Source organism: Pristiophorus japonicus, chromosome 4, assembly GCF_044704955.1.
Source record: "Pristiophorus japonicus isolate sPriJap1 chromosome 4, sPriJap1.hap1, whole genome shotgun sequence".
Lineage (NCBI taxonomy): Eukaryota > Metazoa > Chordata > Chondrichthyes > Pristiophoridae > Pristiophorus > Pristiophorus japonicus.
The window spans coordinates 72,014,936-72,035,812 of NC_091980.1; the positions used below are offsets into that span (position 1 = coordinate 72,014,936).

General features: G+C 39.1%; 1 protein-coding gene across 2 annotated transcripts in view; it reads right to left on the minus strand.

Moving 5' to 3' along the window:
- Positions 1–20,121, minus strand: part of LOC139262958 (matrin-3-like) — an 81,733-nt gene extending 61,612 nt beyond the window's left edge. The window contains exons 1-2 of one of the 2 annotated variants that reach the window (XM_070878337.1): positions 20,044–20,121; positions 7,265–8,475 (exon numbers count right to left, since the gene is read on the minus strand). In XM_070878337.1, the coding sequence (XP_070734438.1) occupies positions 7,265–8,308 (1,044 nt within the window). In that variant the 5' untranslated portion in view covers positions 8,309–8,475; positions 20,044–20,121. The remainder of the gene's footprint in view (positions 1–7,264; positions 8,476–20,043) is intronic. The other variant, XM_070878338.1, reaches the window with a different exon arrangement.
- Between the last annotated feature and the right edge of the window lie 756 nt (positions 20,122–20,877).

Genomic DNA, 20,877 nt, shown 5'->3' on the forward strand with positions numbered 1-20,877 from the left:
GATGCCATTGTCTCCAGCCGGTGCCACAGAAACCTTTCCCTAGCCACCGATCCCATCCTGGCCATGGTCTCAAGCTGAACCAAACTGTTTGCAACCTCGGCGTCCTATTTGATTCTGAAGTACCTCTAACATTGCCGGTCTCCGCCTCAACCTCCAGATTTGACTATTCCAATGCTCTCCTGGCTAGCCTCCCTTCTTCCAACCTCCATAAACTTCAGCTCAGCCAAAACTCAACTGCCCGTATCTTAAGCCACACCAAGTCCCTTTCACCATCGCCCCTATGCCCACCAAACTACATTGGTTCAGTCCTCCTGCCTCAATTTAAAAATTCTGAACTTTATGTTCAATCTGTTCATGGCCTCACCCTTCCATATCTCTATAATCCCCTGCCAGCCCCTACAACCCTTCAAGAACTCTCTGCTCCTCCAACTCTGGCCTCTTGTGCATCCCCATTTCCTTCGCCCCACCATTGGTAACCGTGCCTTCTAGGCCAAGCTCTGGAATTACCTTCTTAAACCATTCCGCCTCGTTCTCCTCTTTTAAAACGCTCCTTAAAAACCTGTCGCTGACCAAGCTTTTACGCACACATCCTTCTTTGGCTCGGTGTCAATTTTTGTCTGATATACTCCTATGAAGCATTTGGTATAATTTATTGTATGTGAAACTTCTTTTGCACTCATGTATGAACTGGATATCATCAGTGAAATCTTTTTACACTATTTACATAGGAACTGAAATAGAAATGCACAGAATTGGATAAGACCAATGTGGCCCATTGGATTTTAACCCTTAGGCATATAAAGACTTGTGGACGCATTCTCCAGACAGCACAATGTAACTACTTTAAAAAAAGATTACCATGCACTAGTTTCCTTCACATTGGCACTGTTGAGTTTAAATCTCTCTCCCCCCCTCCCCCCGCATCCTGACTATTCTTCATCTGTCCAACACGGCTGTTGTGACTGGATGATTCAATCTGGTTTTCCGCCTGCTCCTCCATATCCACAGAATCAATTTGATGGCTTAAGATACCAAGATAACTAGAAAACACGGTCACCAGCCGTGTAAAAGGTCGCCATTAGATGCCACATTTTAACAAAGATTGCCATTTTGATTTGAAGGAGAATAGTTTCCTTAAACTTGACTGGATATAGGAAGGCTTACACATACAGATCTCGGACAGACTCCCTATCAGATGTGCCAACTGATCCCGTAATATCCTGGTCTGTTATAATGATGAAAAACACCTCAATTCCTGTCATAATATGGAATTACATTGGCAAAATTGATAATGTGAAGTACAAATATTAATAGTTACATATCAACTCAAAAACAAAAATAGTACAGTATCTTTTTGTCTGGGAGTGCATTTATAGCCATACTTGCAAGGTTCAAGATCAATGTAGCACTTGAGGTTTATGTATTATCCAAAGCTTTCAAACATATTAGACTCTCTATAATATTCTCTATAATAGTGATCCTTAAGCATTTCCATGGGAAATCAGGACAACGTGGATTTTCCTCAGAGTGCATTTGATATATAGATTTTATGCTTAAATTTTTGTCTAATTCAAATATAAAACAGTGCCCCAGCTTGCAGTATAGAACATGAAATTTAAGGTTTTGTCATTGCTTCATTCTCATGGAGAAGGAACCCGTTGCCTAGAGGATTTTCTTCTTGATTTAGGACATTTTCTTTGGTTTTAAATTTTGGTATTAATGCTATAGGATTTGGCCCCTAAAGGTTCTTCTTGTCCAGATAGAATTAATGTTCGGAGCTTGATAGAGAATTCAAACAGGCTGCATTTAGACAGACTGTGAAAATTCACAGACCCCCAAGTCAAGGCTGCTACGTGCTGCTCAGCATGTTGCATTAACTCATCAATCAACGTGACATTTTCGGACCTTGGGTAGCGAGCCAATAAAACGTTAAAAGACTTTCAATTGAGCCAATAAGGTCAAAGAAGGCGAGTTCTTTTCTGTAAATTGATCCAGGCATAAATACAGCCATTTTGACCATGTGATTTCAGTAAGACAAAGAAACTGGCAATCAGCCAGCAGTTTGTTGCTCTCTGCCGAGATTAAAAAAGTTAAAACTACCATCGGAGTTCGTATTTCATTGGAAATTAAGAGATCTAACAGAGCTAAACACAAGTACCTATTTGATGAACAAATAGTACAGCCATCTTACCTCCTGACATGAGAGGATTTTGGCAGGATTGAACATCATCCCGTTTATTACGGAGTTTGATTTCCCACATCTACATATATGAGCCATCTCCTACCAATACAAAAAGTTTCCAAAACAGAACCAGCCCAAAATACCTTTCCTTCTCACCCTCCCCCTCCAACAATGGACCGATAAAAATTGCAGCATATTTCTAGGAACTGAATTTCCTTTTAAATAGCCCTGGAGTTTGTGAAGTCTTCAGTAAACAGCCCTACTACAGATACCAAATACACATTTTTATTGCAGCTTCATCCCCATTTCAACTGAACTGCAAACCATTGCTCAACATTATATAAAATATAGGAGAGAGAAAATATTGCTGTATGCTAAACAGCCCCATTTCCTTCTTGATGTCTCATGCTACTTTCCCAACCCCATTTGATCTAGGGCACAGCCATTTCAGTGACAATATCATGCAGATTAACACAACTGATTACCACAATCATCCTCGTTTCATCATTCCTTGGAAAAAATATGTCGATAAGAGTTAATTTTCTGTTGATAATTACTAGATTACCAATCAATTTGGGGCAGCAGGCAGAGATCAGAAGTAGAAGGCCACCAAAGTTGAACTGAGAGAGCGAGAGATGGGGGGCGAGGCATATTCACAGCTGAGAACTGGGCCACCAAATTTGGGTAACAGGCTGCAAAGAGGTGGGCAGGAAGATTTTGCGGCTATGAATGGGCTGCTGAAGCTGGGGGGGACGGGCAGAATGAACAGCAGTTAAGAGACAGGAACAGGATGTGTTCATGACCAAGATTGAGCCAGCAAGGCTGAGGAGAGAGGCCATGCAGCGGCTGAAGAGCAGGACGGGGTACGATTGGCTGAGAACAGGCCACTAAAGCTGGAAAGAGGGGCAATGAAGCAACTAAGAAGTTTGAGCAAGGAGCATTCGCAGTCGAGAACAGATGCAAAATTTCTTTGGAGGACATTGAGCCAGCCAGCAAGAGCGAGGGAAAGTTTTTGAGGAGACTTCTCTAGCTTCGGTCTCTCTCTATCTGAGCAGTAGAATGTGAAGGAGACTCAAAAAATAAGGAATGCAGCATCACATGACACCTCCAAATATATGTGATCCGTATGTAGTCAAGATGAAATTAAGATGGGAAATGACCATCAGAATGCCACCTACAGACATCGCAGGAAAAAGGGCTACATAAGAATTTTGAATTGAATGATGAAGGACACAACAAATTTAATAATGTGTAGTTAATATAATTAGAGACAAGTAATCTGCAAGCTACACCAATTCACTGAAATTAATGACATAGTTTGTGTTTTGTATCTAATTATTAGGGAATACACTGAAATAAATCTCATGGAGATAATCTGAACAGGGTGAAGTCAAATGACATTTGAAACAAATTGTTGAATAAATAAATAATTCAATTAAAAACTCTTACACAGGTTAAAGGATAACTACTTAACAAATACCCCACTTTAACTAGCAGTTGCTAAATTATGGTTTTGCTAAAATCAATGTGTCTGCAAAGTTTTAGTAACATTTCCATTATAATTGAAGTGTTTTTTCTATTAAAAGGATTTTGAAGTTTTCCATCTATAGTAGGTTTCCTCTAAATTTACTTTGCTAGAATTATATTATAAGTATGCAGCATGTGAGTGCAAATCTTATTTCTGGAGAAGGTAACTAACACAGTCATATTTTAACAAAACTTACTGGCCTACAATAGCGATTAATGAGAATGATGTCAGCCGCATCTGGAAAAATCTTTATGACAAGCAACTTTCATAGCAGGGAAAATAAAGTATCCAAGTGCATGCTGTATAAGGTCTCTCACATAACTGTATTGATATTTAACTTTAGTTCCGGTTTCAATGTACACTGAAAGCTTTTCAAAACTGGATAATAGCTGATTAATGCACCATGGAATGCAGCTGGTTTTATGTTCCAAACCCTAGCCAACATTCACTAAGGCAGCCAGTTGACACTCTTGGCCAGTCTAGTGCAGCACACATGTGCTATTCTCCTTTACTGGCTTGCCACATGACAATGGTTGTGGAGGTGTCAACAAGATTCCAAACGCCTGCAAAGTGTGCAGAGAAATAATTTTGGAAAATAGTTTTAGCTGCTGATACAACTGCTTGCTTTGTGCTATCTGGGTCACCAACACTTGGTTGGATATATAATTCTAGGTCTTTGATCAATGGTTTCTCCATTAAAATAATCCATATGTAGTCAATTTAGCTCAAGGAAGATCACAGTCAAGCTCTTTCATCAGACATGCATGATGACTGTCAAATTTGTAATAATAAATAATAACATAAATATCAACCAACAGAAGTCATGAAGCTAATTAGAATTGAAGTCATTTTTGTGCAAGGTAGTTTACTCAAAGGGAATTTGTAAGCTATATGTTGGCCAAATATTACTGTAGGAATGCTACTAGAGTTCTCTTCAGCTATGTATGTACGATAAACAAGAACAGGAGAAAAACAAATCCAAATCAGGATCTGGTGTGAACTATCAGAACAACCATCCATGTTACCCACACAAATGTCTCAAGGTAAATGAGAAAACTGCCACTTTAACAGATCAGTTTTTGAATTTTAAAAGATATGAAACAAATACAAATGATTAAGTCCTGTAAATGTAAGTAAACTATGCAATAGCCATGGGGCAGTAAGAAATGCATACAAATAGGAAATAAGGACTAAGGATCTGTATCCAAATCAGGAAATATTGTAAACTTTCTTTCCATGCGTGGTAACAACACTCATTTGTATAGTTCTTAACTCAAGGTACATTGTATCCCAATAATCAATTCTCCTAAATCGAAATAAACCTGACCATTATAGCTTTAATTTTTTGTGTATATGACATGGTTTTACAAAGAAGTGTTTACTATATCACCATATTACAGAAATAATATGAAGGAGTTTATTGTATAAAGACCATATGTGCAAAACAGAGAGATGCATGAGAGAAAAAAGCAGAATAAAAGACTGAGACACAGAACTGTGAGGAAGAAATAGACGGATGAGGAAACACAAGTTTTTTGTTCACGTCTTTCCATATATTAGCAATTGGAAACCTATTTTGTTCAAAGTGAGCAAGAATACCTTAAAGACATCCCATTTTAGACCATGGAAGGGCAAGTGCAACTGCCAAAACCGAAGGAGACAATGTGGAAAAGGAAAGAGAGAGAATTTTGAGTATGTGACCATGTGGCTTTTTTGAACTAGCCCTTCCTTAATTTGGTTGCACAGTCTGTAGTGAGTAGTTATGGCCCATGATACTTGCAACTAGTTAAAATTCATCCTCACAATTTTTATGGCAAATGAAAATAAAGCTGCATCCATAAAATTATGGAGTACCAAAAATATTTTTTTTTAAATCAAGCTTCAAATCCATTCTATTTCAGTCTTTGTAAAATTCCCCAACTGTTTACAGATGTTTTGTAAGGATATCTGTATCACAAGTTATAGTACTGTTATCAGATCATGAATTTGGCCATAGATATCTACAAATGGATAGCACATCATAGGGTATCTGTATTTTTGATGGTAAAAGAGGAATGTCTTTTTTCACAATCTCTGGGACTTTAAAACATGTTACAATTTAAAAAACAGAAGAGACATCACGATTGTTGAACACAATTTTATTATTAAAAACTGTTGAAATAGGATAGGAATGCAGCCCCTGTAACAAGATTTTAAAACTTTGGATAATGCATCATTTATTTCTACCAACCTATTAGATGAAATCAAGTGAGACATTGTTATATGCTGAGGTCATGGGTTATTTTTAAGTGAATATTATAATCACTCACCTTTGTTGATGGGTTCAGTTTTACCATTACTTTATCAATCGGTGTATTAAATGGCTGTCATCACCATTGGCTCCTCAACAGTCCATAGGATTCGGGTCTTAGCATTTAAGTGTTAGAAGCCAAATGCTTACGAAGCAAACTTAAAGTTTCAGGGAAAAATATAGCTGAATTTGATCTGGGTCTATGCTAAAAATATCACAATATTAGAATATGAATTATGTATTCTAACTAAAAAAACCACAATTACATTCTCTTCACATTTGTAAATCATGATAAATGTAATTTAGGTGGCAGAAAACCAGTCATAAGCCACCGAAAACTTTAATAGTCTCTCTTTTTAGCACGACTGTCTGTTTTGGCAAAGCTTTGACTATTTTCTAAACATTTCCCCCAGTTCCTATGAATCCGCAAGGTAAAACAGTGAAAGCCTCACCCATGGTTCTTGGTGTGGCTGAAACTCTATAGAGTTCTTAGCAAGCAATTACACCTATGCTAAGAAGCATAGGGAAGAAACACCATCATTGAGATGGAAGATTGATAGGGGTTAAAGACAGAAGATAAGAGTAAAAGAGAGGATGAACAGATAAAAGACAGTTAAGTAAACTGTCAAAAAGCCAAATATATCAGATTTTATTTTGAACAGCAAATTTCAAATGCTGTAGCTTTGGAAAATGATTTTGGTTGTCATACATGTGACAGAACAATAGAAACAAGTTTAAAAGAACCATGTTGCGACCCTTTTTATTATATGGAAATATGACTATCCAGTCAGTAAATATGGTAAAATACTGCCCCCTTAACAAAAACAAAATCATATCTTAAAACAGGTCAAAAGTAGTGACTTAGAAAACTTCATAAGGCTTCTTGAGTTTCTAACCTGAAGAAATTGATTTAATAGTGATCTTGCATTACTCAAATTTGAACAAAGTGAAGTTCAAGTATGCAGCCAGGACTGTGCAGAAGCTAAGCCTAGCCGAAACACAATGACAAGCCCAATATTTAATAAGGACTTAATTTACACAAATAGAGCTCTCCACTGAAAGATAAGAATGTGTAGAAAAGTAGATTTAATTGCATCATATATTTGAAACTGTCAAACAATGCATCAGAAGCAAAGATTATCCAGAAAATCATCTAAGACAATCTTAAAACCAAATGATGTTTTCCAAGTCCAAGGAGAGCTGCAGCTGTAATAGTTATTTTTTTTTAATTAAGCAATTCTTAAAGAAGTTAGAGGTCACTCACCTGTACAGAATGAATGGTTAGATCACACAGCGAGCACAAGTAGGGGAAGACTGCTGGCAAGAAACCATGGTAATCGTTTATGTTGTTCAATGAAGGAGATCCTCGTTTTCTCTCAAAGAGAGACCTTTCATGTGCACGAGGAGAAGGAAGACGAGCACCTCTTCCATAATCAGAATCAAATTTATTGAAATTGTGTGAGGGCTCAGAGAGGTGCATTTCCTCTCTGGAGAAGTCATCATTGCCTCTTAATCGTTCACGCTCATAGTCCTTCCGGTCATATCTAGAACTTGACTCTCGCGAAGAATGACCGTGGCTATATTCAACCACAGAGTCAAGACTGGAATCACGACTTCCATAATTGCGTTTCCTAAAGCGTCTTTCTTCCTCCCAGTCATCATGAGAGATTCTGTAGGAACGGTCATGTCGTAGAGAACCATCACCTCTGCTGTATTTTGAAGCTGTTCCTTCATTAGCTCGTCTCCTTTTAATCTCCATAAGAATTTCTGGCAAGGATTCAGGTGTAAGTTTATCTTCAGGGTAGTGGCTCAGTTCATCCAAATCCCTGGATGAAAGGCCAAATGCAGCTAAAATGTTACTGGCCCTGTCTGCATCAATCTGTTTCTGAACAGCGTGAGATTGTTGATTCTGATTTCTAACTCCAAACAAGGAAGGCAAGCTACTGCTAGCTGTATCGCTGTATCGTGAGGGGCCACCAGTTGAAGACATCAAACCTTTAGATCTTTGTCCCACACCTTGCAGGCCAAAGTTCTGTCCCTGTCCCACACCTTGCGGGCCAAAGTTCTGACCCGGTCCCACACCTTGTAAGCCAAAGTTCTGACCCTGTCCTGCACCATGTAGGCCATAATTCTGACCCTGTCCAGAATTTATTAAGCCAGCCAAGTGTGGATTCTGGCACAATGTCCCAAGAGCTGCTTGGATATTCAGAGATGGACCTGCAGCAAGACCTCCAGCATCTGCATCATGAAAACGACTCTTCCTCTTAGTACGCATTTGATTGCTCTGGCCCCTGCCAAAACTTGCCATTTTGGCACAAGAGAGAGTGTATACTCCAATACTGGTAAAAGCAGGCTAGAAGTTCTTTCTTGGTTAGTAGAAGTTCTAAAAAAGTTGTTTCACTGTCTAACTTGGTCTAAAAGATGGCCGATTTCATAAACTACAGGGATGTAATTTCTCCAAGAATTTTTGTCAGGCTGAAAGTTAAAAGAAAAACATTAGATCCAAGAATACGAAAGAATCGCAAGGATAGAGTTTAGAGTAAGCTTCAAGTTCTGAAATTCAAAAGTGATCTGCAGAAAGGCAAGTAGTTTAAAATAGAATTCAGTGCAATATTTATACAGCAGTATGGATGAAATTTATAGAGTAACCCATTTTTCTGCTCTTGAAACCACTCTACAAATAACTCTACAAAACTTACCTTAAAAAAGGTATCCTGCAAATATGCAATCAAGGATAGAGCAGCATGAACAAAATTATATGCAATGCATATAACATGATGGTGTACAAGCACCATTAATACATTAAATGCAAGTCTTTCCATATGTAGAAAAAAGGTTTTAAATGCTTCACCGAGGATATCTCTAGAAGAAAATATAAATGCAGTCTACAAAATGTTATATTGCCAGTGTCCACCAGCCACATTAATCACATAAGACTCTACCTTCTGAAATGTGTCATTCTTGACCTACAATGTTGGTTACCAAGCATGTAAAGTACATTAAATTCACTGCAGTAGTCATTTAGTGCTGAAAAGATTGTCGATAACACATTAACACTGGCATACATTGCGCAGTCAATTTAAAAGCATAGGTCTGCAAAATACACAAACTTAAGCAAATGCAATGTAAACTAATTTTTGATGGCTACATATAATTTATCCTTACAAAATGTACAAGCCAAGGCTGTTCAGAAATAAATTCAATACTTCAGGGTTTTTCACAGCACTTGCTGGTTTTGTTCCTCTCTTCAAAAAGGACTGGGTAGATACATAATTTATACGAAAAGAAAATAAGTAGTTACAGTTGAACAGACCAGCGATAAAAGGTGGAGGCTTTACTCTCATTGCAGAGTACACTCGCTTTTAAACAGCTAAATTGATTACTTCAAAGCCGCTTAAAGGTTCACCATGTTATTGTAATCTCCAAAATATAAGTTACCAAGTTTCATGGTCACACAAGAAAACAGATTTCACAATTCAACCAGTTGGGCTTTGATCCAAAACAAAATCCAGTATGTATGGTGATTTAAAACACGGTGAAACAAAATGTGACAAGTAGAAGAGTGAATGATAGCATTCATGAGAGCTAGATGGGCTCAGGAACAACAGGTGGATTTTAAAAGTAAATTATATAAAAGGAATCATATACTGGAACAATGAACATGAATTGTGCATGATAAGAAAACGTTCATTAACAAAAGTTGAGTGGAATGCATCACAAGGATACAAACTGAAGGTTCTTCTAACCTTGCATGTAGATTGGTGATGCAAAATTTAGAATAGTTTGTACAACTCTGGCAACAATACATTCAATGGGATATTGATGTGCTGAGGAGGATTCAGAGAAGAGTAACAAGGATAATTCCAGGATACTGGATTCTGAGTTATGAAGAAAGATTCATAGAAATAAACTTGTTTTCATCAGAAAAAAGAAAAGTCAGTTTTTTAAAAATCATACAGGAATGAAAGATGAGATGCAAGTAGGATATTTAACTATGGACCATGAACTTGGAACTAGAGGACAGGAATATAACATATAACTTGAGCAAGATTTGAGATTAGGATTTTTGTACAATGATACAATGTCAATGAAAGGAAGATGCTTGATGCCCTTTTATTTTCCATACTTTCTAATCTTATCATTGGTGTGCTCTTAAAAGGTACTTTCACATTGGGACTTGTAAGTTTGGATTGGGAAAAGCACCTTGTGTGCCTGCTCTTTGTATTTACGCTGCAAAATTCATCTCCCTTATCAGAGTTGCAAAATCTCCTGCAATCCAAACTAAACAAATACCAATAACAAAGTGCCTAAGGGGCAACACAGTGCTGTATGCGCCAAGTGATGTGCGTTTTATAGTGGACTGAACAACAGTATTCCATTTTTAAAGAGTGTGCAATAAGTTGCTTATAAAAAGTTCCCAGTTAACTCAAACTATTGTCATTGCTATTTGTAGCGACATTCAGTGGTTAGATCGAGACTAATGGGCAGAGCGGAGTTTTTTTTAAATTCCTTATTCGTTCCTGGGATGTGGGCGTCGCTAGCAAGGCCAGCATTTTTTGCCCATTCCTAATTGCCCTTGAGAAGGTGGTGGTGAGCCACCTTCTTGAACTGCTGCAGTCCATATGGTGGTGGAGCGAGGTCAGGAGGTCGAGCGAGGTCCGGAGGGGTTCAGTGAGGATGGGACCCAGGAGCGAGGTCGAGGCCCAGGAGTGGTGCAGCGTGGACCAGCAGTGAGGGCGAGGCCCAAGGAAGGTGCAGCACGAGCCAGCAGCGAGGTCGGGAGGCCTACACTGCGTTCTCTGAAACCCAGGGAGAGAGGACCTGTGGGAAGGAAGGTGGGGGAAGAGTAGGAGTGTGTGTGTGTGTGTGTGTGTGTGTGCTAGGCCATGCAACAGAGCCTGGCCTCTAGTCATCTTGGATCCCCTTGCCATTGTACCAAGACCTTGCTGTCAAGCCCGTGTGGTAGCTGGTGTGCAACGAACACCCCACGTTAAAAGAATTCACGTACAGGCATCTTCCATCCTTTAAAATGAAGTTCAGGACCTGGAATGTCAGGCCTCTCATGACACTCAAGAACTCATTAGTGCGGAAGCAAGTCATCCTCAACTCTGAGGGACTGCCTGAGAGAGATCAGCTGTGAATTTTTCCTCATCTTGGTACCAAATTAAGTTTTTTTCAGTACCAATGCTATCAAAATAGATTACCTGGTCATTCATTCACATAGTGTTTGTAAGCCCTTGATGTGTATAAATTGTCTGCTGCAATGCCTACATAATAGTGGCTGCACTTCAAAAGTAATCCGTTAGCTGTAAAATACTTTATTTATCTGAGGGTATGGCAAAAGAAAAATGAAAGAAATATGTGCATTTATATAGCAACTTTCACAACCTCAGGACTTCCCAAACCACTTTATAGCCAATTAAGTACTTTTGAAGTGTAGTGACTGCTGTAATATAGAAAAGGTAGCAATCAATTTGCATGCAGCAAGGTCCCACAAACAGCAATAAGGTAATGACCAGGTGTTTTTGACATTGGTTGAGGAATAAATAGTGCCATGGGAACTTTTACATTCACCTGAGGTGGCAGATATCTCATCAAAAAGATGACACCTCTGACACCATCTCATTATCTCAGTACTGCACTGAAGTGTCAGCCTAGATTTTTGCGCTCAGGTTTCTGGATTGGGACTTGAACCCACAACCTTCTGATTCAAAGGTGAGTGTGCTCCCCACTGAGTCACGGCTGACACCTTTACCTCAGATAAGGCTCTTTATTTCATTATTTCTGCAACAACATTTTTCACAACCGAGCCCGCTCTGGACATGAACGCAATTAATTTGACCTTTAAACTACAAGTTCTAGTAATTTTGGTTAAATGCGTGATTAAAAAAACAATCACCCTCATGTAAAAATAGCACAAGGAAATGAATTTTTCCAGAGTAATCCTCCTCTGCTGCCGTAACCTCTGCCAAAGCTATGGTGGCAGAGCGGGAGAGACTCCAAGGAAATTCACCCCACCCATGAGAGAGAAATACACAATGTTACCATTTTGAACTCAGACAAGTTTGAATTCAGCCTTGAATTGAAAGTCCTCTCTCTTTACCAGTTGTAAGGCAACCAAGTGAATAAATTTGGGTTGTCTTAACCCAAATTCAAATGGCTGCAGTTCTACAAAGCAGCAAGCATTCACAGGGACAAAATGTTCACAATGGGTTCCAAAATGATTTAATTCCCCAGCTTGACTAGCACAAATTTCTTCCACTTTGAAGAGTGATTGCTTGTCTGAAGTAAATGTTGGAATTTCACCCAACTCAGTACAGTGGGAACAATATTAAACAATACATCCAGTGAATTACTTAAAAAATGCATTAAAAGTGCATTTTGGAGCAGAGCAATGCTTGCTAGGATTAAGGAAGATTTCGCAAAATTCAGCAGACCCACCCAGCTAGCACAAGTGAATGACTACCAGTGTGGCCGAAGTATTGAAGCCGATACAATACTACAAATGCTGAAGTCTGAAACAAAAACAGAAAGAGTTGGAAACACACAGCAGGTCAATCAGCATCCATGGAGAGAACAGATAGTTGTGTACCCTTCTTCAGAACTGAAAAAGAAGATGGATAGGCATATTAATACATTCAGAAAGAGGGAAGAATATATATAAAAACGACAAACCGAGAGGAAGCAGAATAGAATGATATAACAGATTATCTCAGTCAAGTAATAGACCGAAGCACTAAAGAACTAAGATACTAAAGAAATAAAGAACATGTAAATGGTTAAGTAAGTGAGAGGCTTGAGGAAAGTGCAAGAAAATTGGAAATTTGGAAAACCTGAGAGGTAGTTATGAAATTACAACAGGTTTGAAAATGAAAATATAGCTAAAGTCTAAAGTTACTAAAATCAATGTTTAGACCAGAGGCTTACAGGATGCCTAGGATAGATTATTGCTTGGAACAGGACACAAGGCTGATGATAGTGGTCAAAGCAGAAATGGAAGGAGGAGTTTAAGTGATGAGCCTTAGGCAGCTCGGGGTTGCACTTACAGACCAACGGAGGTTGTCAAAGTGGTCACCTAGTCTGCATTTGCTTTTCCCTGTGTAGAAGGGACCACACCATGAGCACAAATGCTGTATACTAGATTAGAAGAAATACTTGTAAATTATACCCCTGGAAAGTGGATACGGGAAGATGGATTTAGTGCTGGATTATGTTGTAGGTGGCAGAAATGGCGGAGATGTTCTGGCAAATATGAAGACTGCTGGAATGGAAGATGAGGACTCGGGGGCTGTCTCTTGGGTGTGAGAGGACAGGAGGCAGTCTGGGCAGAAGAACAGAAAATGGTCAAGGGCCATGTTGACCAGTACAGATGGTATCCTCAGTTGATGAAAATTAAGAATTTCTGGTGTGAAAGGTTGTTACCAGAGCAGATGTAACTGAAACGGAGAAAGAAATGGAATTGTTACAGAAGACAGGGTGGGAAGATGCAGACTCCTGCAACTGTGAAAGTTGGTATGCTTGTAAAAGATATTTATGGAAAGCCCACTGTCACAGATAGAAAGAAGTCCAGGAAGGGCAGAGAGGAGTTAAGAAATGGACCATGAAGTGAGGGATGGGTGGAAATTGACAGCATAGTTAATAAAATTCTCATGATCAAAGAGACAGAAAGAAGCAGCATAATTGAAGAGGCAGTCTGGAATTGGGTCTGAAACAAAAAATGCTCAACATAATCTACAAAAAGAAACATAAGCTGGGACTCATGCCGTCCCCACAGTTACACATTTTATTTGGAAGTTATCTGGAGTGAAGTTAAAAGAGAAGCTGTTCAAGGCGAGAAAAAGTTCAGTCAAGTGGACGGTAGATGGGGACTTGTTGGGCTACAATACAATGAAGAAGCAAGGATCCGGCAGGCAATCCTGATGAGAGATGAAGGGCGACTATGCCCACAGTGAAAAAAAACAATAGGGGCTGAAGAATCTGACATCATTAATGTAGCAGAGAGCATCAAAGTCATCATGGATGTAAGGGAAAGAGAACAGTGTCTCTTTAGAAGGCACTGAAAAAATGACCACAGCCTCTGACAATGCATGCATATGGAGCAACTTTGCATCATAAGGATCAGTTTGCTTACAGAACTCACTTTTTATCATGACATAGCAGACAGTTCATATAGTTACAGTCTGTAACATAATGAAAATAATTTGGCAAGTATTGCGGGTGGGAAGCCCAAAGATGTTGAGTGGTGGCTTCATCTTATGCAGACCATCAAATGTTAAACAATGTGAAAAGATAAAAGTAACTGAAGTGAAAGCGGAGAAGTCTTTTAAAGGAGCTTTTTCCCCAACTGGATGTCAATTTGTGCATTTAGTAAATTGCTTAGTTCCTACAGTATATGGTTCGGAGATAATTTCTCAAGGACAAATGATTCCCAGAGCATTTAGTCACAGGTTTTTCTTAAGGGGGTTCATTGCAATGTACATCAATTGATCTCCTTAACCTGTACCGCAATAAATCTTGTTTTATGTATCTTTCAAACATATTTAAAAGTCAAAAACATTGATTCAATGGAAATCACTGTATAACTCTCCACTTCAGCTGAAAATCTAGGTCAATTGGAAATACTGCAAAGCAAACAAAACTGAATGGTTTCTGTTTCGAGAAATAAATTGTAGCAGCAAGGGGAAAAAAACTGATGAGATGTTTTCTATGTGGTGGCTTTTCAACTTCCCCAGTGCACATGAGCCTTGCTTCATTCAGCAGAGATTTTCCTGTCATTAATAAATGTGTGTCTCAACAAAATAAAATATTCCTCGAGTTTACAGATAGTACTTTTTTTCAATTTCACTTTCTTTCAGGAGTGCATACTAAATTATTTTAAAAATAAGCTTGGGTGCATTTTAACTAATGGTCCTTCAGAGTGTTTTTAAAAATAAATGTTAACTCATTCCAACCCACAAGCCTGCAACCCGCATCAGCTGAAGTGAGCCTATTGTATTTGTCTACTCTTCCAAAAAAAATTTACCCTCTTATGATAAGAATGCTCCAAATACTCTACTGGAATGTTTTAAGTTATAGATTAGAATTACAACTACTACCAATGCCACTTTATGAAGAAACAGCTAAAGTAATTTCTTTGCAAGGTACAATCCCCTTTTTAATTAACAAAATGAACAAATTATCTTCTACCTGTTCAGAGATTAATTTATTTTTCACCTCATGAGAACTACCATTATTTTGTATCTCTACCTAGATCCCAAGCCACTTCAGCAGCATATATTATGGGCAGTACACATGCACCCCAGAAAGGCTCCAATTTTTGATACCATAATCTGTCAACAATCATTCTTGAATATGCTTCGATATGCAGTCAGCAGTGCCTTTTCTGTAGGTGGGAGTCTCAACTGGTAAATTTACTGACCTGTGAGCAGCAGATCAGGAAGGGCTCAGGTTCAATCTATTCTCCTCTTAAAAATGCATCTACATACATGTCAGGCAAGGACAAGTTTAGCTGTGATGACCAGCATTGTCAATTAGCCAATAAAGTGCGTATCTATGGACAACAGATGAGGACAAGAATATTTTGCATTGATTAGCCATTCCTCACTGCCTCACCATAAATATGAGCAATGGCCATTTGGATGAGGTACTGGAGGATGGTCAGCATGTATGATGTTATACAGCATCTTTGGAAAGGAGGAGAATTAGAGGAGCAAAAAAATCAACAGATGCACTCCAAAACACACGAGGGACACTGGGGTGGCTTGGGAAATGAGCAGATATCAAAATAACAGCTCTTCAAAAATATCTTGCTTCAATCAAGATATCTCAAAAAGGAATTCCCTCTCCACACCATGAGATGGGGAGTACTTTGTGCAAAATGCATCCCCACACCATTCTTCATGTTTAATTCTTTGAAATAAGCTGTTTAAAAATAAAAATGTCATGTCAATGTTTTAAGACAGTAAATGCCTCTCAACAGCATACAAGAAAGCCTAAAATAAAAGCCTATATGCTGATTCAGGAAGTAAAGTGTTTGTACTGAAGATTTCAGTCCCACGGTAAGACGCCATAATGTTCTTAATCCACTTCTTTATCCACATCCATTAGGCTAGTGGGTTTCCTGCATATATCAGCGAAGTTACAATCCACCTTTAAAAAATGCAAATTTCTGCATCTTCAATTAACCAAATTAATTTAAATGAATATTACATAAGTTTAAAATATGGCTTGTACATGTGTAATATCCAGTGCGCCGTGCAGAAAAGATATACCTCAAACTGGATTTTTAGCCATTTTACGAAATTAATTAAAAGTTACTTATTTGAAAGATTAGCAGTCGTTTCTTGTACTAAACAAAGATAGTACACTTTTCAGCAAATGTTACTTTGAGACATCTTCTTTGTCCACCTCCTCAATTTGATGGCAGTGACCCAGAAGGCAGTGACTTATGAGGATTCCCTCTCAAGGACAAAGCAGCAATTTGTGAGACATGAAGGGACAGAACAAGACACACTCCATCTCCTAAAAAGAAAGTCAGCAGCTTGTGAGATCATGCCTGCCCCCCACCAAAAGAAAAACTGTTTGTTTCCTGGTCTCTATTGATAATATTCTGACTTTCCCCTCGTATTCTCCCTAAGACATGGTGGATATTGTCCTATGGGCAGGAGTAGCTCTCTAGCATCCCTGGCCAACAATTCTATAGCGTTGAGCACAGTAAATTGGGAGGATGAGAACTTTACCAGGCACCATCACTGTACAAAAAATTAATCAGATGCTCCAAAGACATGACAGTGCTCTGATTTTAGCTCACATTATCTTTTCAAATGAAATTAAATGGAAATGGGTTCTTTAATTGTAATACCTGTAGTAAGTCTATAACCGAGACTATTGTCACATTTAGGTAAAATAGAATTTATCATCTATATACAAATTTTGATTTTTAATCCAAGCTGGCTTGAGGGCAGTTGCATCAACCATGCCCTCAGCAACAATGTCTCCCACCCCACACTCTATTCTATGGAAAGAATTCTGGAGCACCCATGTTGGCTCACTGATTCGAGCTTATTCAGGCCTGAGGGTACACAAACCCATTTTTTGTTATGAAACTCTTCCTCTTTCAGACACCCAGTATCAGCACCAAGTACTCGCAGCTAGAGAGTAAAGATCCATCTACTCTGCCCCAACAACTTGCCTCAGTTAATCACACCTTACTGCGCCAGTGCAACTTTCTTTTCATTTACCAACCATCCTGTGCCCTCTCTGAATAAGATATCCAAATAATGCTAAATAAGAAACAGTTTTGTGCTATAGTCTATGTTCCCTAGGAATTGGATTAAGACCACCCAAACTCATTTCACAAAAGGACCCTAACCACCATCACTGTACAAAAAATTAATCATTCCATCAGTCTGGGCTGAATTTGAATTGGGTGCAGACTATTGCTGGATATAAGAATGGAATTGGTCCCAGAGGTGAAAGCTCGGTGTCCAACTTACTGCGCCATACATCCCCATATAACAATTGTCCACAACCAGGCTCCCATTTTCAGGTTTATTGTAAGAGAGAAATTATCTTTATGACTCCTTTTTAAAATTCGAGACAAAATTTATGACCCTTCTTAAAATACCAGACAATTTCAAAAATAGACATGAAAAATCAAACAGGTGCAGAAGTTAATCATAATTCTTTTTTTGAAAAGTCGTGTTGAAACTTACTTTCATATTTAAATTAGTCACTAATTTAATACAGTATATTCATGTCCCCACTTAAGCCTAATGTCCCATAACTCTTTCGTATTTTTATTATTCTCTTGCAATCACTCGCAGACATACTGTTTGAGAGCTTTTACAGATTCATATTCTCTTATGCCAGGTCTGAAGTACCAGATCATTATCTTCTTATTCACAACTAATTTTATACTCACTATCTTGTAGGTTACTTGTGAATGCCCACATATTCACTGCCTTAGAGGTTTATAATGTTTATTTTCTCAATCACAGACCCATTATGCTCTTACTCGCACAATTATCACTGCCTAGTTTCCTCAGATTCATGACTAACTCTCTAGCAAGTTTATTACTCACTGCCTGGCAGATTCATTCTGCTCCTTTTCACATTTTTCCATGATTGCTCATCCTTGTGTTTAAATCCTACAAAGGCCTCACTCCTTCCCATTTCTGAAATATTCTTGAGCACGACAAACCCTGTGAATACATTCCTCTGGCATTCCCTCCCCACCCCCTTTCACCTCACTGTTGGCAGTCGTGCCTTCAACTCGCCTAGATTCAACGCACTGTAATTCCTTTCCTTCATCTCTTTCTCCTCCTTTAAAACTTACACCGTTGATCAAGATTTTCACCTCTCCTAATATCTGCTTCTTTGCTTTGGCAACCATTTTTTCCTTGTACCTGTGAAGCACCATGAGATATTTTTTTACATTAAAGGTGCTACATAAATGCAAGTTTTTGTTGCTGTCCATTTCTTCAATTCATTGTATCCCTCATAACTTTTGAGTTTCTCCATAAAGTTCCACTACTGCTACTTACACTACCCATGGTTTATCTTCTTTCCACATGTAACATTTGGTGTTTGGCACACATTCTCTCAAAATTATTGCCATCTCCAACAAGGGTCAGCATTTTAATCTATAAACCAGATTATTTGTTTTAAGATTTATATCAGAGATTCTTTGCTCTCTCTGTCTCTATTGATTAATTTCTCCATATAAATTAATTATTTTACACCTTGGTCAATTTTTTGCTCGACGTTCAAACTTTTGCTCCAAGATTTATCTCTTGCTCCCTGAGATTTTTGCCCTCGACATTATTTGCAGCTCAATGGTTCACTTGTTTTCCTGTGTTTTTTGATTCAAGTGAAGTTGTTCCTCCTTGTGGACTTTCTTTTGCTTCCTACAGCTTATTTCTTTGTTCCACTATTACAAAATTTTGATTTAGTACCACCCTTGTAAAATGCATTGGTCAGGCTTCTCTGTGCCCAATTTTGGTCCCCTCACATGGCACTGATATACAGGCTCTGGAAAAGGTTCAGAGGAGGTTCATTAGTTGCTATTGAGTTTAAAAGCCTTCAGTATAGTACTGAGTGAATGCTGCCGGGTGAAATTAAACCAAGGCCCGTCATTCCTCTCGGGTGGGCAGAAGGATGAAAGTGAGCATTGGGAAATAGGAACTTGTTTAATCACCTTCAGGGGCTTGGGAGAAATTTCCCCTTTTTTGGTCTAAGATTTTATTTCGCCTTTTCAAAGAGATATCAGGTGGGATTACAAATGATACCACAACAGTATGAGGCAGGCTAATGTACCAGCTGACATTTTCCAATTTGTTGCATCCCATAGTTTAATGCGTGCTCTTTGTGGTTTGTCTTTTGCTCCTGGAGATTTATTCCATTTTATTAGTCACATTTTGCGAGGCTTGTTATTTGCTACCTGGAGGTTTATTTGTTACTCCGGAGATTTAATTTTGCTCCTTATGGTTTATTTTTTGCTTCCTGTGGTTTATTTACAACTTTGAGATTTATTTGTTGCTCGCTTGCAGTTTTTTTTTTCTCCCTGAGATTTATTACAGATCATTGAGGTTTATTTCTTCTTCCCTGAAATGTATTTGCTGTTCCCCGAGGTACATTTGTTGATCCCTGAGAGTATTATTTTATACCCGAAGGATTATTTGTTGATCCCCGAGGCTTTTTCTCCTCGAGTGGTTTATATTGATCCCGAAGGTTTAGTTATTCCTCTTGAAAGTGTATTTGTTGCCTACAGGTCTACTGCTGCTCCCTGTAGTTCAGTATTTTCTCTGCGCGTCTTCTGCAGGTTTTTTCCTTTGATACAAAATGGCGGTGGCTGCGGCCGCCGATGACAAACTGCCGTTTAAAGCCGACCGGCCGCTGACGCTCCCCGTTAACTAGCAGGAATTTGACTCTCTTTCTACACAACCTCGCCTCGCCCGCCTTCGGATCAGTTCCACCCGGCATATTCTATGCAAAGGATTTTAACCTCTTAGCGCCACTATTCGTTACACGCCACTTTCTTACCTCCAGCAGCCGCTCGAGCGAGTGAAAACAGGCCTGACAAACACCCAGAATCCACCACGCCGCGGCATCCCTGTCTGCCAGGACTCCCACGATGCACCGCGCGACGGCCGCCTTGCCAGCAATCCCGTAGTGCACCGCGTCCCTGCCTTGCCCTCCTCACCTCAGGGACTATTCGGGACGGGAGTTTCCTTGTGGGGAAAACCGCAGGAACAACAGGGCTGTAATAATGGGTGACTTGGTAATTATCTAAAGATAGACTGGGGTCAGAGTAATGTAAGTTGCCAGGTTGTGATGCGCTGTCAGATGACATTTTATAGGGAGAAATGTGGGTTAACACATTGAGAGGAATAAGGGGATATCAGAGACAAGAAAAACAAATAAAGGAACAGAAAGACTTAGGCGTTGAGGTAGCTACTCTTTAAGAATGGGAGGGCAAGTTTAAAAAAACATGGAATACAAGATGTTAGAAATAGGATATAGAGCATAACAAATAATGTGAAGAGAAAAAGATTAGTGAAGACAAATGTAGGTCCCTTGCAGTCAGAATGAGGTGAATTTTTAATGGGAACAAAGAAATGGCAGACCAATTGAACAAATACTTTGGTTCTGTCTTCACTAAGGAAGAAACAAATAACCTTCATAGCGACAGCGTTATGGCTTTAAGAGGGAGGAGACGATATTCTGTGAAGCCCTGGGACAGTGTCTCTCTGTTTCCCCAAGACCATGTCTGCCCGTTCTGGGGGGCATTGCACTGTGCAGCAAGAGGAACAGCAAGTTCTCCCGGTGTCCTACCAACACTTCCCCTTCGACCAGATTAACGGGTCCTCCGTTCTG